Source organism: Entelurus aequoreus, linkage group LG09 (genome assembly GCF_033978785.1).
Source record: "Entelurus aequoreus isolate RoL-2023_Sb linkage group LG09, RoL_Eaeq_v1.1, whole genome shotgun sequence".
In the NCBI taxonomy this organism is placed as follows: domain Eukaryota; kingdom Metazoa; phylum Chordata; class Actinopteri; order Syngnathiformes; family Syngnathidae; genus Entelurus; species Entelurus aequoreus.
Genome location: NC_084739.1, coordinates 26,068,714 through 26,092,449, shown reverse-complemented (window position 1 = coordinate 26,092,449; position 23,736 = coordinate 26,068,714). Strand labels below are relative to the sequence as shown.

The 23,736-nt window shown below is 39.5% G+C and overlaps 1 protein-coding gene across 10 annotated transcripts in view; it reads left to right on the top strand.

Annotated features, from left to right (window-relative positions):
* tacc2 (transforming, acidic coiled-coil containing protein 2) overlaps nucleotides 1-23,736 on the top strand; it is a 93,351-nt gene that overhangs the window by 66,509 nt on the left and 3,106 nt on the right. For 6 of the 10 annotated variants that reach the window (XM_062058442.1, XM_062058441.1, XM_062058445.1 and 3 more), the window contains 13 exons: nucleotides 885-942; nucleotides 1,015-1,183; nucleotides 2,599-2,648; nucleotides 2,743-2,837; nucleotides 2,943-3,096; nucleotides 3,403-3,540; nucleotides 3,754-3,846; nucleotides 7,380-7,520; nucleotides 11,262-11,338; nucleotides 12,854-12,897; nucleotides 15,425-15,585; nucleotides 15,676-15,782; nucleotides 20,309-20,429. In XM_062058442.1, coding sequence (XP_061914426.1) covers nucleotides 885-942; nucleotides 1,015-1,183; nucleotides 2,599-2,648; nucleotides 2,743-2,837; nucleotides 2,943-3,096; nucleotides 3,403-3,540; nucleotides 3,754-3,846; nucleotides 7,380-7,520; nucleotides 11,262-11,338; nucleotides 12,854-12,897; nucleotides 15,425-15,585; nucleotides 15,676-15,782; nucleotides 20,309-20,429 — 1,408 coding nt within the window. Of the gene's footprint in view, nucleotides 1-884; nucleotides 943-1,014; nucleotides 1,184-2,598; nucleotides 2,649-2,742; nucleotides 2,838-2,942; nucleotides 3,097-3,402; nucleotides 3,541-3,753; nucleotides 3,847-4,670; nucleotides 4,731-7,379; nucleotides 7,521-11,261; nucleotides 11,339-12,853; nucleotides 12,898-15,424; nucleotides 15,586-15,675; nucleotides 15,783-20,308; nucleotides 20,430-23,736 lie in introns of all 10 variants that reach the window. The other 4 variants (XM_062058436.1, XM_062058439.1, XM_062058437.1 and 1 more) reach the window with 4 other exon arrangements.

Genomic DNA, 23,736 nt, shown 5'->3' with positions numbered 1-23,736 from the left:
TCCAAACACCTAATTTTATGACAAACTAATTATATTACTTCCAACCCATCTTTACAATATTACACTGAACAATTATACATACCTTTTTCTCTCAATAAAAAGTATTTCTTTCTGAACAAGTCAGTTTGAGACTCTAAATTTGATGGTGTCATGGTAAAATGTAAGTGGTTGGTTGTCTGTCTGACTGGTGACCAGTCCAGTCTGATCTAAAGTCAGCTGGGATAGGCTCTACCCTGATCAGGATAAGTAGATAGATAGATACTTTATTAATCTCCAAAGAGAAATTCACAGTGGTAGAAAACTAAAAAAAAATGCATGGAATTAATTGGAACTGCTAATACTATTACTCATTAAGAAATCACATCAATACTTATTTTTACAAAGTATTACAAAAAAAGTCTTAATTACAGAAGTTCTTATTCTCCGTTGTTGTATAAAATGAATTCTGCTGTTATAAAAAGGTTATTTTGAATAATCTATATTTTCTTTTTTCCTTGATTACTGTATTTCAAGTAGGCTACTATGCATTTTGTGTTTAACTATCAACTCAGAGGTACAGAACATCCTCTAATATCATGATACTAAAGTTTTTTTGTTGTTTTTACTCCACAATATTAGTGCCATCATTGGATAACCAACCCACTAAATTAACAAACATTTTTGTCCTATTGTGTTAGTAAAATGTAACATAACAAATCGTTACAAAATATGGTGGACTTGTAATGTTAAATTCTAATGTTGTCCACTGCTGTTCAGGCAAATTATAAACCTCCTTATATTTTGGAACTAACCTTATAAGGCTTATAAACAAAGCCTTAGTTTAGGCTAGCAAGTTAACTTGAATGTATGACTCGGATAATTAATGAGTTTTTTTTTCTTCTCAGTAACACTTTCAGGGTGAAGAGGTCCCCAAAGAAATCACCGTTGTCTGACCCCTCACAGGTACACTATTCCTTTGTACGGCTCTCACTCTCTTGAATCTATTTGTCTTAAACCGGTGTCTTTGTATTTTAGGATGCAGATGACCCCGCCTGTCTCCAGCCACAGGATGACCACGCAACTGACGAGGAGAAGCTGGCCTCCTCCACTAGTCACAAGTGGGCGGATTTGAACTCTGATCAGCAGGAATTTCCTCAACCATCTGATCTGACATCATTTGTTGAAAGCAGTCTTCAATCTGCAGGTGAGACATACTCCATCAACACATCTAATGGTATATTTGGGGCCTGATCTACTAAAGGATTGCATGTATTAAAACAGCTGCAAACTTGATAGTGCACGCAAAGCTGATCTACAAATCTTGTGCGATGAATATTGCATCTCTTAAATGAATAAAAGAAAGAACACAATTAATTTAGAGTGTCTGACTATGTATATGCAGAATATATGGTAATTATTAGAACACCCACAATACTGGGGGAAGTAGATGCAAATGTAATAATTTAACACTCTCAATGGGATTCATCAAGACAAAGTGTGGGCCGCTGTTTTGCGTCTATATTTAAATGTGCGTGCTAACTGGCAGTTATGCGTAAATGGCTGTGAAAAAAAGCAATCGTATAAAAAATATCAAACATATTGTCTATTAAGCAATGTCGTTTTATAATGTTCTTTAGCCGCTGTATGACTTAAAGGGAACACAATATGATTTTCCTCTACATTTAAAACACTTCCTTGTGGTCGACACAACATAAAATGGTGGATCGTTGGTCAACATTTTGCATTATCTTTTACAGACCGTTTTCTAGCTGCTTTTTGACTGTCTCTTCAGGATGGGCCGTTTCGTGGGCGGTCTTATTTACGTGGCACCACTTCGACAGTGTCTTCTCCCTGCCTTTTTTGTAGGTTTTTAGCGCTTCAATAGCGAGTCTACTGACTGATTTACAGTAAGTTAGAACTATACGCTACTTTATATTAGAAATGGCAACAGCGAAGGAGGAATGTGCATTTACAAGCCAGTCTGCCCCACAACAAGAGGCTAACAAAAAAGAAGCTTAGTGACTACAGCGTTGGACTGGATCATTATAAACACAGCAACATAACACGCAGCGCCTCCCGGAGCGCATTTTGGGCGTACCAAAGGTAGGTTCTATAGTCTAGGTTGCGCTTCACTATAGCCTTAAAAAGGTGTTACATATCAGATTTGTGTGCTGCATGCCAAAAACATGACACAACGCCACAGGTTGTGCCATATGATGCCATAAATGCAGAAATAAATGTGACAGCTGGTATACACGCAAAAACCTCATTTAAATAGGGCAGCCTGCACCATGTGTGCAATTGCTTTCAATTGTACACACAATCTTGGTAGAACGCCTGCAAACCGCCCATTGATAGTCCGTGCGATTTTATAGTTTGCTCATGCTATTTAGCACTTCTTATTTGGATCTTAATAGATCAGGCCTTGGATGTACAGTACTGTTGTGAATGATTTTGGTGATGTACATTGACCCAGTTCTTTATTACCCTTTGATGCTTTTGCTAGCTGCTGCCTTGCACATTCCATTTACTGTATGTTGGATATTAAAGAGAACCAGACAATCGTGTCAATTCTTCATCTGCATCTCAATCTGTTTTCTTTTGTGATTTCTGTGTCAGTGCAAGACTATGAAATAGAATACATGGAGAAGATTGGCTCGTCTTCTCCGGTGAGTATCTAAACAAGTTCCTATAGCAACAACAGTAGCAGGTTAGTGAACAAAATTAGGAATATTTTGTCAACTCACGTTCTGTTTCTTGTAGCCACTTTCTGTGAAGAAACCATCATTATACCTACAGTTGGACTCATTATCAGACACCTTAAAGGATGCACATGATCCTAACTCCCCCTGCACAGGGTACAAAGCACACTTATCATTTTTGCAAGTTTGCTCTGCATCTCAACAAACTTTTCCATACATTCAATCATATTCTTGATTATATTTTCCTTTCATTCTCTGTAGGAGTTTTGAGGAAATGGAGGCCAAGATAACAGCAGCCATGAAAACCCCCACACTGAGTTCCAGGCCTGGTCCTGAGGGTTCTTCCGGGGAAAAAGGCAGGAAACGGGAAATCGAAGCACTCAGCCGAACACAAAGCACAGAAAGAGATGAGCAGGTGTGTTAGAGTATATGACTGTATGGCAATCACATGATCATATATGTTTTCTATGTAAAACTGTCAAAGTCCTTTCATTGCCATTCAATGTGATTTTCATTACGCCGTGTCATTGTTTATTACAATAGGTAGACAATCACACTAATAGGTCCCCAGTAAGAACGGCAACTATATACAATATACAACTAGCTGATAGATAGAGTGAAGACGTTCTGCCGCTGAGTGCTTGCATTGCCGTGCTGACCCTCCCCTCCTACCTCCTACGCTCTGTGCCCACCCTGTCCTGGTCAACCACCACCCCTGTAGCTCAATAGCCAAGAAGCCCCCGCGGCAATCCCGGCCATGCCCCTGTTAGACAGGCTGTCTGAGTGTGACGACCCTGTGCAGTACCTGGAGCCTGACCTCGCTGAGACCAACCCTAATGCTTTCGCCCAAAAACTGCAGGTGTGTTAACAACCTGTTGAACTTTCATGGCTTGTGTTTTTTTGTTTTGTTCTACATCCTTTGCTTCGTGTGAGAGTTGCTGAATGAAATCTACACAGGACCAAGTGTGGTGTATGAGCAACTCAATTATTCTGTATTATGCTTTTCCTTTACTTTCTCATCCTCGGGCCGCACCCCCCTACGCCCCCAACTCCCTCAATTTGTGCGGCCCAGGAGGAGCTGGTGCTTGCTGCCCTGAGGATAGAGGCTCTGCGAGTAGCCAAAAACATCTCTAAGTGCCCCTCCCTCTCCAATGTAACCCCCCAGGTACTGCGCTGATTTAGCCTGCCCCTGCTGTAAGTGTGTGTTTGTGTATTCAGGACTGTAGAGCTGGTGCATGAGTGTCCCTCACCTTAAACCGCACCATTTTGAGTGAACTCATGGCCTTCTCAACATGGCGGCTGCACCACTGCATTGACAGCCCTGTCACCTAGAGTATATGAGTCCCCCTCATCTGAAATCTCTAACATGGCTTTAGACTTGCAGTAACCTCTTTCAGCTGGCCCTCCAAGGAACAAAGTGCTAATTCATCTTAGACCCCTTCCTTTATTTTGCATGTTGCCTGTTCATGAGAGACTTGAATGTGACTGGTAATGTCTGACCTAATATTCTGCCTCTGGTTTACATCTTGAGCGGTTACTGGTCACATTCTTGTTAAGTGTAACTAAAACCACTAACATAGTCTATTACAGGCCGCTCTCTTTATTATGAAATTATATACAGTGTATTATTCTATATTGTGGTGCGTTGCACATAGCTTCACTTTCTAAACGCCACTGTACACTTCGACTTTTACAGACATCATGTTGTCTTTGCAGTTGCGTGCTGTGCTGAACATGTTTGCCATGATACATTGAGGTATCAGATAAAGTAGTAATAATATCAGTTCTGACTACTTATTTATTTTTCTGATCGGAAAAATAAGATCAATATTTGAAGATAGAGTGGAGACCATTATTTGAGGCAAAAGGTATATACAGTGTTTAAGTTGTTCAACAGTACTATGATAGTACTGCACGTTCCATAACATGGGACACTTCTGGTCTGTCTACCAATCCATGTGTCAAGCAGTTGTCCCACACATTTTGCAGTCCCGCCTTAAGAAACCCAGCACGCGGCGATGGAACATCAACGGTTCACCTTTACTCAAAGTAAGAGGACCACCCAGCTGACCTCCTGTCCCTTAACACGTATTTTGCTCAGTCTTTAGATATTTTGACAGTAGTACATTTCATTTGTATCTCAGTACACTGGATCAGAAAGAAAAAGGCATGAAGAATTCATCCAAAAATAATTACAGTATGTATAAGTGCATACTTACAACAGTCCACTCAAATTGCCATGGTTTGTACTTTTTGAAATCATGATTTTAGCACTAAAAAAGGATTTCACTGTACATACAAAATAACCTATACACATGTAAGCTATTTCATTGTCAAAATGTATAAAAAGGTTTTTTTAATACTTCCAAAGACAGAAAACGGGCACAAGCATCATCTTTTCAAATAAAGATAATTAACATTTAGTCTCAGATATGTGCTGATGATGCTATAATTTTTTCACCTGGCATAAATAAGTAGCTATCAAAGCAAAATGTCAATACGTAACTATTAAAGGCTTTTCATTCAGAGTTCAAATAACTGTCCAAATACCAAGAGACTGCACTGTATCCCCTAGCTCCTGTAGACACTCCAGTGTCAGTAAGGACCACATTCATTGACTGTAGTTAGCTGTCTGTGAGGATGTTTAATTTGTTTGTTTGTTCCTGCAACTGTAGTTTACTAGTTGTGATGTGTCTCCCGGCGAGAACCCATAGAGCTCTTGTGTTCTATGACATAGTCTGTGTCCTTCATCATCATCATCATCATCATCATCTCCCTTGAATGTTTAGTGTCATTCAATATACCAGAAGTGGGGTTTTCCCAACTTGATATAAGAACTACGGATGTTCCAATCAGGGTTTTATGCTGTTTATTTTGATACCGATCATCCATGAGTGAGATTGGTCGATACCGATCAAATTTACTGATTGTACATTTTAAAATGTATTTATGGTGCATGCTATTGACAGTTTAACAATATCAACATAGTATTTAAACTAGTTCCTTTGCTTTATATGACATGATCAAAATAAAGTCAGGAGTACAAAACAACTAAAAGCAAAACTACCATCCACTAATTTAAATCATTTGGTTTTTGCCCTTAATGTCCTCCTGTGTCTATGGAATTATTCCATGTGTTTATAAAAATTAAACAAAAAAAATTATAAAAATGTTTTTAAAAAAAAGATTAATCACTTAAGTATCAATCATATACAGATACTACCTTTGATATCGACACCACCAATTCATGAATGAATCCACCCTCCTCTTACATGTTGTGTAGGCTATTTCTTGTGACAATGTTGACACACTAGCAGTTGCTGTTATATTATTCTCTCTAGAATTATATTTAGCTACGTGTTAATTTCTTATTAGTGTCTTACATTTTGTTGCACGGTGGATCCATCTAGACTTCCTAAAGTTTACTAAGCACTAATTTCTCAGCGTTTTTTTTTTTAAAGCTAGCTTAGCAGTTGGCTTAGCTATTAACATGCCTGCTCCTGGTTTGCTCATGTTTAGACTGATCTTCTGGCGATAGTGATATAATACTTGATAATGATACTTAACTTATTAAGAAATGCAGTTCATTTTCCGCAGTGGAATTCATTAGTATTAGCTTTGGGAAGTCCCTTCATGTATATACTGTATGAAGACATAATTAGCTGCTAGCCGCTTGTCAACTGGGGGACTATAAATAAACAGCGACAGCCAGAGGGGATCAGCGTTTGTGATTGGCATTAAAAGGCATCAATAGTAATCACATACTTCACAAAAATCAGCGGATGCTGATCGTTGTCCGATCGATTACCACATCCCTTGCAAAAACAATAGTTGAGTCACCTGTTGACCTTAACCTGGTATGTCATTTAATGTAGTATAAGGTGTTTGCCCTGTACAGTACTTTTCCTTGCATATGAGACACTTTTAAGTTTTGACTTGCCCCTTTCTATTACTGAAAAACATCCATCCATCCATAACATTATTCTTTATAAATGACGTTTCAAAATGTTGGCCTTTCCTTACCTTACACGGATTATTTCACTTATCTTCTGTCCGTGTATTAGTCGGTCTAAGTCATTGTGTTCCCTGTGGTCAGCCTCTTATCCGGCTGAATTAATAAATCCTGTTAGGCGACTATGGATATCTTAAAACGTTATCTTTATCTTACTTTGCAAGGTTCGGCTTTTATTTGCCTTTGCGTATGTAACACATCTATAAAAAAAATAGATCTTGTGGCGTTGGGTCTGATCTCTTGAAGTTTGCACAAAGCCAGCATTTAGTTTTTGTAAATTTGGCGAATTTCTTACAGTGTGCTTTAACATAGACCAACATGTTTGCCATGCTATCCAGTGTGCTTTGTCATCCCTGCAAGTATTGTATCTTCATCCCCCTTCTCCTTGCCTGGACCAGTTACAACAAAGCTATTCGCTCTCTAATCAGCCAATCACTTGGCTATATGAAGACTGCTTCATCCAATCATACTGCAGCTGACCAAGTCTTCAGGGAACACTGCTAGAGCCTGCCTCATTTACATATTGATTTTGCTGTGTGGTATGTGTGATACCTGTTGACGCTCCCTCCTAGTTTGGATCAGGTGTCCTGTTCAGGCCACATGTAGAGGTGTCTCACAGCCTATCTGGGATGTAACTGACAATGTTTCCTTTCCTCACCCTCCTCTCCTTTGGCTCCTGGAAGCAGCACAGAGATGTGTCTTCTCCATCGGAGAGTTCTGTGTCCAAGAATATGCTCTATGCCCGGACTGCCCCCAGCTACGTTGATGGAGAGAGTCCACATCTTCCCAAAGATTTGGACCACTCGCTGGGAATTGCAAGAGAAGAGGTACCTAAAATTATTCTCCACACCAACTACTAATGAAAATGTATTCATGATTTTTGATTTGACTTTTATTTGGGGGTTGAGTTGCCAAACTAAACACCTGATTTTGTGGTTAACAATTATAATATGACGACAAATAATGATTCATTAGTGGTTATTAGATTAACCCGAAACTTCAATAAACCTCGGAGGTCCCACGTTTTGGGAGTCCATCCATCCATCCATCTTCTTCCGCTTATCCGAGGTCGGGTCGCGGGGGCAGCAGCCTAAGCAGGGAAGCCCAGACTTTCCTCTCCCCAGCCACTTCGTCCAGCTCCTCCCGGGGGATCCCGAGGCATTCCCAGGCCAGCCGGGAGACATAGTCTTTGCAACGTGTCCTGGGTCTTCCCCGTGGCCTCCTACCGGTTGGACGTGCCCTAAACACCTCCCGAGGGAGGCGTTCGGGTGGCATCCTGACCAGATGCCCGAACCACCTCATCTGGCTCCTCTCGATGTGGAGGAGCAGCGGCTTTACTTTGAGCTCCCCCCGGATGGCAGAGCTTCTCACCCTATCTCTAAGGGAGAGCCCCGCCACCCGGCGGAGGAAACTCATTTCGGCCGCCTGTACCCGTGATCTTGTCCTTTCGGTCATAACCCAAAGCTCATGACCATAGGTGAGGATGGGAACGTAGATCGACCGGTAAATTGAGAGCTTTGCCTTCCGGCTCAGCTCCTTCTTCACCACAACGGATCGATACAGCGTCCGCATTACTGAAGACGCCGCACCGATCCGCCTGTCGACCTCACGATCCACTCTTCCCCCACTCGTGAACAAGACTCCTAGGTACTTGAACTCCTCCACTTGGGGCAGAGTCTCCTCCCCAACCCGGAGATGGCACTCCACCCTTTTTCGGGCGAGAACCATGGACTCGGACTTGGAGGTGCTGATTTTCATCCCAGTCGCTTCACACTCGGCTGCGAACCGATCCAGAGAGAGCTGAAGATCCTGGCCGGATGAAGCCATCAGGACCACATCATCCGCAAAAAGCAGAGACCTAATCCTGCAGCCACCAAACCGGATCCCCTCAACGCCTTGACTGCGCCTAGAAATTCTGTCCATAAAAGTTATGAACAGAATCGGTGACAAAGGGCAGCCTTGGCGGAGTCCAACCCTCACTGGAAACGTGTCCGACTTACTGCCGGCAATGCGGACCAAGCTCTGACACTGATCGTACAGGGAGCGGACCGCCACAATCAGACAGTCCGATACCCCATACTCTCTGAGCACTCCCCACAGGACCTCCCGTTTTGGGAGTGTGTTGCCCAAAATCTACCTTTGATGCTGGAATTTAGACAGTTTAAAAAGTGCTTTAATGAATCCTACACCACAGGTTTCAAACTCAAGACCTGTGGGCCAGATTTGCTTTATCATTTTATGTGGCCCACAAAAGCCTGGAATAATGTGTAAAGTACTTAATATTTCTTACCAAATATATTAGTTCTTTCCATTTTAACAGAGAAAAATAATGCACTGCATGAAATTGCATGAACTTTTGCTTTGGCCGCATGTTAGCGGTAATTGTCATGATCCTAGGATGCAGACACAGAAGACAGGATGCAGGTACTGTAAAAGGTATTGAATAAACAAACAATACCTTAGTGCAGCTGGAGTGCACAAACAGCATGGGACTACTAAGCAAAACGAACATGAAACCCTCAAAGCGTCCAATAAGCTTTCAATGAACCAGCAGTGACTAAATGGGAAAGGCTGTCATATAGCCCTCTTATTGGTCAAACGGAAACTGGTGTGATGGCAAACAAGGTAAAGGTGCCGCAAGACAGATATCACAGGAAGTAGAACTGGAAAATAAGGGGAAGACAGGAACTAAACACCCAACAATGGAAAACACAAACACATGCCAGGAGCAATCGTGACCATTTTAAACTTAAAATACTATCTGATCATGCAACACATTTTATACTAATAAATACTGTATTACATTTTTTGTAAACACACAAAATACATATATACCGTAATTTCCGGACTATAAGCCGCTACTTTTTCCCCTCGTTCTGGTCCCTGCGGCTTATACAAGGGTGCGGCTTATTTACGGCCTGTTCTTCTCCGACACCGACGAAGAGGATTTCGGTGGTTTTAGTACGCAGGAGGAAGACGATGACACAATGATTAAAGACTGACTTTTCATATACCGGTAGGCTGGTTATTTTGATAACGTACAGGCGAGCACTTTGTATTACTTTGCACCGTTGTATTATTTGTACTCTGCACGAATGCTGTTCGCCATGTCAAAGATGTGAAAGTTTGATTGAATGATTGAAAGATTTATTGTTAATAAATGGGACGCTTTGCGTTCCCAAACAGTCATCTCTGTCCCGACAATCCCCTCCGTGGTAGCAGGAACCCCTATATACTACAGTAATTACACATCAAAACCCTGCGGCTTATAGTCGGGTGCGGCTTATATATGGAGCAATCTGTATTTTCCCCTAAATTTAGCTGGTGCGGCTTATAGTCAGGTGCGGCTTATAGTCCGGAAATTACGGTACCTGCTTGAGAACATGACTTATGATTTCGAAGAAAGTTATCCATTAATTTTTATGTCAAAAAAATCTAATGCCTAGGCAGTTGTGTAAAAATATCGTGAGGCTATTATACATCATATTCATATACTGTGTATGCTGTTAGAAGCGGCCCTCCGAAGGCAGCCACAACTGCAATGTGGCATTTAATGAAAACGAGTCCGACACCCCTTCCCTACACAGTTTTATGTGTCAGTAGCTTTAGTGTTAATGTGTGCATCTCCAACAAGCAATATTTTATCCACTTTCTACATTTACTGTACAGCAGTGGTCCCCAACCACCGGGCCGCGGCCCGGTACCGGTCCGCGGACCGATTGGTACCGGGCCGCACAAGAAATTTAAAAAAAAAAAAAAAAAAAAAAAATTTTTTATTTTTTATTAAATCAACATAAAAAACACAATATATACATTATATATCAATATAGATCAATACAGTCTGCAGGGATACAGTCCGTAAGCACACATTATTGTATTTCTTTATGAAAATAAATAATAATTTTTTAAATTCACCCCCCCAGTCCGTGGGACAAATTTTCAAGCGTTGACCGGTCCGCAGCTACAAAAAGGTTGGGGACCACTGCTGTACAGTACACTGTCACTCTGCGCTTGTCATATACCACACACAACAACATTAAAGAGTGAAAGACAGACACAATGTAGCAAGGTCATTGTAAGATGTGTGGTGAAGCCTGCTTTTTTACAAAACTGGCCTCGCAAACAGGGCGGGTTCATCTAGCTAGAGGCGTGTCAAAGGGGGTATCATGGCAATGAGAAAGGAGGTTTTATGTTTACGATGTCATTAAAACATAGAACCTAAAACTTTTTTTGAAAGTGGAGCGTACAATTGAGGGAGATGATAGTTTTTCCTACATGTTTAATGGTTGTAAACAAACTCAAAGGACACATATAGTGTTATAGCATCATTAAAACTTTTGCTGCTACATAAGATCATTATGGAGGTATGATGGAGGTCGATGCAGGGAAGTTCTCCAACCAAAACAGTAAACATATTGGTAAATTGATACAAAACAATACTTATGTTCTGTGCACAGATTTTTTTAAATATATAATAGCTCTCTTATACTGTAGATCCAAGTGTACTTAATGGATACATGTGTAATCGTCAAATGCATAAGCACCTCACACTTTATTATTTGTTATAGGTTGTAACCAAAGAAAGAGAGGTGCTGGAGTGGCAAAGGAAATATGAAGACAGCCGACTGGAAGTGGCAGAGATGAGGTAAAATGTACTGTCAAGAATTAGAGAGAGGGACTGTCAATGAGGTGTGCATTTGGTTGGTATGAGACACTACTGAATGTCTACACCCATCTAAGCTGTTTTAAACTGGTTTATTTGACATCAACTGTTACACCAGACTAATAGAAAACATAATTTTATACCAGTAAGTTTAAATTGGGACAAACTAAGACTGTGCAGCAGGTGTTTAACCCAGCACACGCGTTACTTGGCGTTTTATTTGTTTACAAAAGATGCACTAATGTCCACCAAATGCCTACTCAATACCCATGCAGAGTTTTAAGGGTATATGCAGTACATTGGTAAAGATCACCTGTGAGTGGGTCAAAGTCCAACTGGCAATTTGCTCGCTTAGCATCTAGAAGACTGAGCTCACTTTATTTGACAATTGGGCTCAAGATAAGGAGGGGCTAAGAGGCTAAGACGAGGGGCACAGCTAATCAATCCTCTTACACGGTCACCTGCTTTAACCAAAACAAGACTACAGTATGCATTTTGAAGCAATGTTAAATCATTGTGACATTAAAAGATTCTTAATCTGGAAATAATTCAGAACATTTATCTCCAGTATGTTTATTGCAGGGTGTCCAAAGTTTAGCCAGTAGACCATTTTTGGACCATAAATAAACTCTAAAGATAAAATCAAACAATGGCTAAATGAGTTTTGCGACTCGCTGTGTTTACTGTATTTCCTCAAATTGTTGTTGTTACTCAGATTGACGCTGTGTTTCAATTTGCATTGGTACTTTTAGTGAGCTCCAAAGTCAGACTACCCCACAAAATGTTTAAAAATCCTAAAAAGTGGCGTCCCTCCTTAGACGCTGATCACGCGCTGTGTGCAAGGCCCTGCAATAATTTGGGGCCCCGTGTCGTTGTGAAGGTGTAAAATGTAAATTTTCATATGACATTTTACTGCAAACTTCTACATAGCCCCTTCCTGCTCCATCACTGGTAAGCATATAATAGTCCAACATTGTCATCACTCTTACCTGTGGGGGCAGACATGTGATAGAAAGGTTTGTCAATTTATAGCTCAAACATGTTTATATGTCTTCTTGTTAATTATACTTTTCAGTTTATTCTCATCAGACAAGCTTTTAGGTATAGTAGATATAATAAATATTGTACCTTGTTACGTTTCAAATGTCGTCTGCAATCTTCCAAATATGGAGCGTTGTGGCTCAGATGGTAGAGCGGTTGTGCCAGCCACTTGAAGGTTCCAGGTTTGTATTTCCAGGATGCTCCAAGTGCCAACCACACTGGCGTTTCCTGGGTAAATAAAGGTTACAAAATAACATACAGAAACTATCTTGCCTTTGCCTTGCTGACAGTATAATAGGATGAAAAGGTGCGGGCTATTTTTTTTTAGCATATTGTGACCAACAATGGACTGCTTTGAGTGTGTATGCAACATGTTTGTGTGGAAACATTTGGAACGCTTTAATGGTATTGAATGCTGAAAGCCTCTTACCGTGACATCCATTTTGTAATCCTTAGGAGGATTGTTGCTGAGTATGAGAAGACAATTGCCCAGATGATAGGTGAGTTTGTCATTAAATAAAAAACTGCTAGCTATTGACTAATAGTACAAAATAATGTATTTTTTTTGTCACAATTCCTGGCACCACTATTTGTTGCACTCTCTTTGCAAACTGAGGAAAGACTATTATAGACTTATGCACACAATACCAATGCATTGCCACTTTTAAAGTGCTCCACCTGAAAGCTTATGTGCTTGATTGCTTGCTCTTGATCTTTTTCACTTGACTTTTTAAATCAACAAACCTGCAGGTTCAAAATTACTCTATTTTTTTTTTTTAATGCTTGCTCTCACTCGTCTTGCTCACCCGGCTTGACTTAACACAGTCCCTTTTTGTTTCTGTTCTGCTCCCATGTTCGCCCTTTTACTATTTGATAACACTGCCAGGCATGCCAGGTGAGTAATGCAGACTTGTGCTTCAACTTGCTCACATCTCATGTCCATTTGTCTGTCGAACAGTGAGAGCAAACATGCTCACTGTTTGCCTCATTTCCACTGACGTTTGCTTGCTTGTTTTTCCATCTTCATTCCATGTCATTTTTCATGTGGTTTCATTGGTGTAGTGTAAGAAGAGCAGAGTCATGGCATGTACTTTCAGTTTGCCGTTATGCTTAAACTGGTGGTGGTGGTTTTTCTATGAGGCTCACATACCAGAAAAATGAAATTCACTACTCTCTGGTATGATTTTTTAGTCTTACTACTTTACAGCTAAAACCAAATGTCACAAGAGATGCTCAATAACTCTTGATGATGCTAAATAAATCAACAATTTTCATTTAAAAAATGGCTTCAGCCTATAGGGTTGCTGGAAAAAATTTACACAAAAATGTAAGAATCAATGTTTAAAAACACAGTTTTTATATATGTATTTATGTATATTTATTAGGATGCTCAAAAATGTATTTATTCCAAATTTAAATCGACAATTGATTAAAAAAAATAAATGTTTATAATTTTTTTTCATTAAAAAAGTATTATTATTATTACTATTATTGACACTGTTGCTTATATTATTTTTCTTTTTATTAGTATTGTATTAATAAGCATTGTGTTTGTATGTCTTCTTAATAGCTTTGTACATTTATATTCTAAGTATTGTCAAACTGGGATTAAGTTGGGTTTTTTTTTGTTTCTTTTATTAGATTGATCAACATTCTGTGATTTTTGTGAATAAAAATGTAAAAGTACGTTTAAAATTATTATTATTTTTTTTTTTTTTAGGCCAACACTGCATGTACATCTTATGTCAGCAGCCAATAGAAGCTTTTGTCATTTGTAACCTGTTCTGAGAATGTTTCAATATAATTTATATGCCAAAGAATATATAACAAGAATGGTGTTGAATCAAGAATCCATTCTGGATCGAATCATCCCCCCAAGAATCGGACTCGAATCATGAGTTGTGTGTAGATTCACATCTCTATAATCTATACTTCAAAACAGCACTGATGGCCTCCTTCGCCACATCGATTTTCAAAGTTTGCATATTTGATGTATTTTGGGCCTAAATCAATCATTTCCAAGCATACAAATTAACAAAACCTTCCAATGCTATAGTAGTATTGGCCAGTAGACGAGACACAACCAATCAGAGCGTGCATGCATGGCCACTGTTTCGCTTAGGCTCAGGCAGCATCCAGTCATGGCCGCCTTAGTGCACAGGCTCTAGAGGTTTGGGGGGGTGCCCCCAAAATTCTCTCAACCCCGTGCCCCCCCTTAAGTTCAGGTGGCCCTGCATCCAGTCCTGCTTTTACGAGTGTAAAGGTGACTATGTGGGTGGTATTTAATGTCTAGAGGGCTTTCACAATGTAAAAACATGTGTATTTTGAATTTCCTATGCTCCAGCTATGAAAATATTCTATTTATAATTAACAATTTGTGTTTTGCAGAAAATTATATTCCACTGTCAGGCATGAAACCAATTAATGGCGATAAACAAACATTTATTTTACAAGGGTTTGGAGACATGTTTATTTATTTCTACACATTCATTCCAAAATGCTGCTATATTTTGATATAAAACACATTTTACAATAAAAGTATAAACACACAAGTACAGAGTAGTCAACATTTTTGGCAGTAACTGTTTTGTTTAGCGTTTTAAAAAAAACTACAGTCATGTTCTAAGTTTTTGTTGGAATGGAAAACTAATCAAATTTGTAGTAAGTGTCAAATTTACAATTTAGAACAGTTGATTTATAAAAATAAGTACAAACTAGTGAAGCTGCACATTCACACAGTGATGTGAAACACATGAAAATACCAGCACTGGTTTGCTGTGGTATTTTTTATAGGATTACCAAAGTCATTCTCATTACTTTGAATTAAACCGAACTCCTAAAGTATGTCATCATAGCTCAGTGTTCATCGTTCATCATTGCTGTTTATGTTGTTCACATAAACAACAGTGTAAATGTAAATAATATCCTATTCCACTAATTCATATTGATAATTTTATGTCACATTTTCGTACCCATTTCCAACTTAAAAACATTGTGACTAAATAAACTAATGTGTGTGCTTGTCAGAGGATGACCAGAAAGAAAAGTCTCTCTCGCACCACACCATTCAACAGCTGATCGTGGAAAAGGATCAGGCCTTAGCTGACCTCAACTCTGTGGAAAAGTCTCTGGCCGACCTCTTCCGACGCTACGAGAAGATGAAAGATGTGCTTGAGGGCTTCCGCAAGGTTTATTTTTCTCAAATGATTTCCTTATAAATGATCGACTTAGTCGCTTGCCAACCCAAAAGACTGAACATGATCTGCCACTCTCCGTAGAATGAAGAGGTTCTGAAGAAATGTGCTCAGGAGTATCTATCAAGGGTCCGTAAAGAGGAACAGCGGTACCAAGCTTTGAAGATTCATGCAGAAGAGAAACTAGACAAGTAAGTCTATAAAGATTGCATACCTTCATTTTTAGATTTTGGGAAAATGCATCAACAGTGGAATCTCCAAAATCAAAAGTTTACAACACAGGTGTCTAACTCAAGGCCCCAAATTTGGCCCGCCACGTTACGTGGCCCGTGAAAGCCTGGAAATAATGTGCGTCAATAAAGCACTTCTTTTAGATGTGTGTTCTCTCAATTTTGATAGAAAAAAAGATTTGCATGCTATTGCATATCTTCTCAAATTATCCAATTATGCAACAAGATATTCAAAACATTTTTTGGTTATCAAAAAATAAATACCTAAATTAGGTACTACCGTACTTTTTCACTTCCAATAATGATACTGGAGCCCTGAGTATTGGCCCATACCGGTATCAAACCAATAGGATATCATCATGATTCATAGTACATATTTTTATAATTTTGTAGTGTGCAATGTTAGAACAGGTCTGATCAAGTGAAATTATTTAAACAGAGAACAATATTGGGTATGAAAAACACTAACCTATATTACCAGTCTCAGGAATGAATAAATGCAGTCTTTTAAAATTAGGTGGTAATTTGATTGTTGCCGACATCTGGTGGTCACAATAACTGATTAAATCCAGCTCATGTCCAGCTTTGTAAAAGTAAATGTGCTGCAGGACTGACTGCTTGAATCAGAGCTTATAACGGACATTTTACATGCAAGCTGATATCATCTGATACTTGTTTTTTTGCTGATATTGCACAGATATCCAATATCAATACAGAAAATAGTCTGTATTTATGTGGTGTTTTACTATACTTGCACAATACCCATAGCACTTTACGTTATACGTAACAATCACCCATTCACACACACATTCATACACTGATGCCACTAACCCACAACCCATCACAAGCAAGGTGGGTGAAGTGTTGCCCAAGGACACAAGGGCCGTGACTATGATGGCGGAAGCTGGATTAGAAACAGGAACCCTCAAATTGCTGGCACAGCCGCTCTGACATCTGAGCCATGCCAGCCCCAATATCAGATTAGAACATCGCATCTCACACCTAAATGTTGCTTGTCACCTCGACTTATGATTTCAAAGCAAGTTATCCATCAGTAAAAAATAATAATGTTCTTTATATTCACTGTTACGACCATGTGAGGGCAGGCGTAACTGCAATGTGGCCCTCAATTAAAGCCAGTTTGACACCCCTGGGCTACAGTATTCATGGATGCTGGTATGATAATGTTTATTTTATTTGGATTCAGATTTTTTATTTTTTATTTAAATTATGGAATTAGAAGTAACAAGAAGGGACAAGCGGTAGAAAATGGATGGATGGAAGAAGGGGACAAGCGGTATAAAATGGATGGATGTTCCTGGGATAGGACTGCCGACATCATAATCCCATTGACAGGCTAATTTAAAGTGTGAAAATAAATTAACCGCCATACGAACAGCAAAATGTGTACACGCCCATAACTTAAATGATGAGTGACACTTTAATATAGAGAAGTAAAGCGATAGGATTCTTGTTTGTTAGGTAAATCACCTCAAATAAAGACTTTTAACTAGGGATGTTACAGAGTACCTGTATTTTTTGGTACCGGTTCGTAATTGTTAAAATTCTGGACTAATAATACGGCTATCTGTATTATTTTAATCCAGCTGACCGTTGTAAATAATGACATGGGCACGCTGTCATATTCATTCGGGTGCCGCTGCAAAGCATAACAAAAGACGCAGTGGAACAGGAAATCATAGACAAACTTTTAACGCCCCACTTGCGGTTACAAGGCAACGGAATCATAGATTTACGCGTCAATAGAATCGCGGACGGAATCAATATCTGCTAAAAACAGAATGTAAAAGCGGAAAGTCACGGAAATTGGCGTAATGTGACTGAGATGCTGTCATTGAGAGGAAAAGAGGAAATCATGTTTACTTGACAAACACCTCCATGTAGCTTTGCCAGCCAGGAGCCAGCACTCTAGTTGGCAGCTCTGCATCCTTCTCAGGCCATATCTGTCCCTGCCGCCTTGGCACGCGGCCACCTAACTCCAAATACCGAACCAAACAGTTGCCAAATTACTTCTAAGTCTCGGGAGATGTTTTTTTTGTAAATTTGATGACAACTTGTCATCCAAAAGCTGTATGAAAAACACTGTGTTACTACTGCCAATGCTCGGAAATTGTGGATGCGACCACAGATCTTCATTACTAAGTTCATGACAACTTGACAGCTTCTAATATTATGGTTGGACCACACATGTTGAAATCATAACTGATTTATCCTTGTGTGCTTTCTTTTACTTGAAATCATGTAAACTAAAATGTATTGGTGCATTGTTATATTATTGTGCTTTTTCCTATTTACTTTACTTGTTTTATTTACTTAAACTGTTAATAAAATGTTGAACTAATCCCTACTTTATTTTGTTTTTAGTACTACAAATGCTTTTAAACTGGCAGGTTAAAAGCAATGTAAAAAATTGTGATATTAACCGAGATCGGATGATTTGTATTTTTTTTTGCCATAATTGCCCAGCCCTACAATCTAATAATCAGCTTGGAATATTCACAAATAAGGACGCAATAATAATAAAAACAATAAAGCTAAAAAAAGGTTAATAAAAATTTATTTTTTCACATCTTTATTTATACCAATTACATATAGTACCGATAAGAGTACTGATGAATACCGGTATTGATAAGGAATATCGATACTTGTAACTGACTCACAAGTACAAAAAGAAGTAAACAACATTTGACAATTAGTCATACCATTCAGTTCTTTTAGGATTTTGCAGTCCAATCATTCAGTTCTTTTAGGATTTTGCGGCCTATTTCTGTAATTATATTCACCCTAAATACCTAATTTCTCTGCAGCTTTTTAAAAAAGTTGCGACGGTTTGAGACTCATCTTTTTCAATAACGTATCAGATTATACATTTATGAATTTATTATCAATGTTTTAAGTATGCTTAACCCTAAATGGTACAGGACTTCACTAGATCTAAGAAAATATGCTTTATTTACACACAAATTTGGAAATCAAATATTGATGTTTCACTCGTTTTTTTAAATTGCATGCAGCGTAACAAACTTGGACCTACAATTAGAAGACACTAGATGGCAGTAAACACACTCGGAATCCATTGTCAAATCATGGTGTTAAAAAAAGAAACACCATCTAAGGCTTCCTTTTTGTCCACACGTTGCAGACATTCCCTTTGTATATTTGACAGTTAAAAAGTGCTTATTGATCATTAGCCAACACATTGTGTGTGACTTAGTTTATCCCCGCTTTCGTTTACAACCGGGGTGTCAAACGTACGGCCCGAGGGCCGGATCAGGCCCGCAAACAGTTTTTATGCGGCCCGCGGGATGAGTTTGCTAAGTATAAATATTAACCTGAAATTTTTTGAATGAAAGAAACAGCTGTTCTAAATGTGTCCACTGGATGTCGCACTAGCAATTCCTTGTATCTTTGTAGATGATGCTACATCTGTCAGTTGAGGAAAATGATCAAACTACATGAATAACATACTGTAATTTGATTTTGATGTAATTTTTTTTCTTGATAGATTGAAAATGAACACTAATGAGTTGACTGATGAACATTATCACATAATTTATTCAGAAAATATAAATAACGACAAAGATACTATTAACCGAAACAACAACAACAACAACAACAACATTATGATTTGTACATTTTCAGAATGTGCTTGTTTTATTTTAAAACAAAGACAATCTTGAGTTGTCTTTATTTTTAAGTTATCGTGCCGTGTTTTTACCAGTCCAGCCCACTTGGGAGTAGATTTTTCTCCATTTGGCCCCCGATCTAAAATGAGTTTGTCACCCCTGGTTTAGAACCTAGGGGAATTATTGAGCGTGATCTATAGCGGTGATTTTTGTTAGTAAATGAGAGACGATTAGAGATGATAATTAAATGTCAACATCTCTGTTAATGCAAATAAGGAAGAGAGGACTTGGGTGTGTTGCTAATTATTTATTGTACTGTATGTGTTTTGAGCGCTGCTTAGGGTCACATTTGACTGGCAAAAATGATCACGATTAGAAAAATGTGCGGGGTAGTTGCAAGGATAGGACACATTTGCGAGACCGTGAATAATTTGCAGGGATTGTCTTGGAAGACGTTTCGCCGCTCATCCGAGTAGCCTTCATCGGTTCGTGGTCATAGACTTAGATTGGTCAGATCTAGTCCAGTGGCTGGTGCCAAAACCCCAAATATTTTTTCTCCAAATACCATGAGGGTGTGCCTGGGCAAGGATGGGTTTGCCCTATCGTAGTGAGAAAAACAACTGTTTTAATGCAAACGTGCAATCCTACTGTCAAAGCCAACGACAGTCGTTGAAGTGTAAATTCCCCTCGTTAGTATTGAGGTATTGTGTGGCAGAACGATCGCTGTGGATCGACTACTACCAGTCCAAAATAGTCGGAATCCCCCGCGTAAGCATTCCATTCAGTTGTAAACAAATGGCATTCTGGTCTGGTCTAAGAGAGATGACTTTCTGATTTCAGGGCCAATGCAGAGATAGCTCAGGTGAGGGCCAAGTCCAAACAGGAGCAGGCTGCCCACCAGGCCAGTCTGAGGAAGGAGCAGATGAAGGTGGACTCTTTAGAGCGCACTTTGGAGCAGAAGGTCAGTTGTCTGGAAAGAAACCATATTTGGCCATGGGTGTTCAAAATGACCCTCTCACAGCTCAGTGCTGTATCAATCATTTCACCCAAGATAGTAAAAACACAAATCATTTAAATAATCAGTCAAATCAATATTTATAATTCTGAATATATCATTTAAAAATGTAAGTCAATTCAAATTAAAGAGGTTCTAAAGTAGCATTGTGGAGTTATTTATATATATATATATATATATATATATATATATATATATATATATATATATATATATATATATATATATATATATATATATATATATATATATATATATATATATATATATATATATATATATATATATATATATATATATATATATATATATATATGTTGAATGTCTATGTATTTAAATTTGTACTCTTAGGGCCTGATTTACTAAGATCCAAATACCACCGGCTAGACAGCGTGTGCAAAAAATAAAATTTGTATGTACTAATAGTGATCGTGTTGCGTGTTCTACGAACACTGCGTGTGCAATTGAAAAGTGGTGCAGACCGCCTTATTTAAGTGAGGATTATGCATGCACTATACTGGGCTTTTACCACGGAGACGATCATTTTCTGCACATTCATGTTATCGTGCTTCTAACTTGTGTGTGATGTGTTGGACCAGTATCACACACCTATAATCTGCAACACCTTTTCTTCTGAATCTAATCAAGACAACAGAAACATGTGCACACTAACACTTAATTCTGTGCGCGAGTCTGTGGGTCAGATTTAGAATGATTCAAACGCAAGAAAAGCATAATTAAAGACGTCTTTTCATGTTGGAGATATATTTGAGTAATCATTTCCAAAAAAAACAATAACGAACAACATTAAAAATAACGCCAGCCAAACGCATCAATTGAAATTGTTTTAATTATCCCCATAAATCACTCAGCAGCTATAAAATTATAAAAGGAAATTGCTGAAGAGGCGATACGTCTAATATTTTAATTTCTGGTTGTCCAAAAGAAAAAAAAAATGTTGAGATACACACACGTATGATGGAGGATTCTTGTCCCTCCATCGTCTGTCTGTGCAGCGCGAGCACTGATCTTGCAGCCGTGTGTGGAACTGTCAGTTTGCACGTCCTTCTGACATGTGCTAAATAAAACGCTTAATATTGCTCGCAAAACGGTGAGTGTGGATACATCACATTGCGCGTGCTAAATAGTTATATTTGCATCTTCTCCTCCCAGGATTGTGGGTGTTATATTTGGCATATTAATGAAGAAAGAGACACAAAACGAATTGCACGCCTTATTCTGCTCACTTAAAGCCCCGCTTAAGAACTTTCAGTTTTGGTTGATTTTGGCGGTGCCACTGGACCAAAGCGGTAGTGTTTTGCCAGAAGAAGACCACCTTTCCCATGACTATAAGCGCATATAGTGTCATACTGACATGATGTCAGCTGTAATTTTGGCTCAAATATATCTCTAATTTTCTCTGCTGATGTTAAATATTAGACACTATCAATAAATGATCTTGGATTCTCTACAAACATGACGCTACTACCAAAAATGTATCAGGGCAGATGCAGGTCCGAGCAAAGAAAGACCGGCAAGAGATTTTTTTCAAAGGAAGTAATGGTGAAACTATCACGTTGGTGGCTATTGCTACCACGCAAATTTCCAATAGCTAACATTAGCATTATCATTTTGATTTGAGTTTTGAAAGTCACTTACTAGTCCAGCAGGAACACAGCCAAGGCAGCATTGGTCTTTGAGCTCACGCCAGCCAGTGAAAGCCGGGGCAATGTGGATCCTGACTGTCCTTTTATCCTTTTTTTTTTTGTCTACTCGGAAAAAACTTTTTGTTTCTTTGGTTGTTTTGGAGATTCCGCCATGATAGCAGTAATTGTACGTAGGCGTCTTCTTTTTTTCGCCTTCAAGCGGCACGCAGGGGTTCGCATCAACTTCTGTCTTTAACCAATGGGGAGAGGGGTAGTGAAGTATGCCGTAAAGCAAGTCAGAACATTTCTAGTTTTTTGTGTGGTAGGCTTCCTGCCACCCTCCTCAATGTCGCTGAGTGCCATTAAAAGCGATACAGGCCATGACCGAGGTGTCATTCAACTAGTTGTATCATCCAAGTATCATCCCAAAAGTTATGAAACTATTTTATAAAGGTTGAAAAGTTACTTAGTGCTGCCTTCCAGACGCAATCCACTTGCACACGTTTAGTTGATCAGCTTTGCGTATGCTATCATTGCACGCCTTTTGGTAATTGCAAACCTTTAGTAAATCAGGCCTTTAGTTTCCAGTTTAGTGTCATGTCTGTGTTCATGTTTTTGTTTGGCCATGTGCTGTTTTGTTTTTTGGACACTTCCTTAGTTCCTGGTTTCACTTCCTGGTTTTGTTTGTCACCATAGCAACCATTAGTTTCACCTGTTCCACGTTTGGACTCACACACACCTGTCTCACGTTTTCACAGTCATGTCATGCACCTGTTCACAGTTAGTCACGCACCTGTTTTCACTTTTCATGTCCCTATATAGGCTTTTCTGTTTCTGTTGTTCGTCCTGGCGACATCACCCATTCATGCCATGTCCACAGTTCCTTGTCACGTTAGTTCTTGTTTCATCTCTTGTCACGTAAGTTTTTGTTTGTTTAATGTTCATAGTTCTCCGCCATTGTGCGCGCCTTTTGTTTTGTCTAGTCAAGTTTTTTACCTCCGCTGTGAGCGCCTTTTGTTTGTACTTTTTTTGAGTTAGAATTAAAAATGTATTTAAATTCACGTCTTGCACGCGCCAATTTTTCATTGCCTTCTGGGAGAACAAACCACGCCATAGACCCAGTCCTGACAGTATGTCGCCAGCATAAAAGTTCTCCCGCAAGAAAATTGGGCGTTTTGGACGAGGCAGCGTGGGAGGTCCTCCACGCCATGGAGAAGGAAACGCTGCGCTACTCCTCCGTGGAGTACAGAGACTCCATTTGGTCCGAGGATGGCGCTGCGTCACCGCAGTCCCGGAAGCGCCGCTCCCGACGAAGGACGTCAGGGAGGGCTTCCACAAGCAGTGGAAAGGACGCATCGTTCCCGCAAGCTCCTCCCCCTCCGGGCGGAAACGAGCTGCAGCCAGCACGACCCCCACCACCAGTCTTTCGTCACGCCAAGCCACAGCCTCCAGCACGACCCCCACCACCTGTCTTTCGACCTGCCAAGCCACAGCCACCAGCACGACCCCCACCACCAGTCTTTCGTCACGCCAAGCCACAGCCTCCAGCACGACCCCCACCACCTGTCTTTCGACCTGCCAAGCCACAGCCACCAGCACGACCCCCA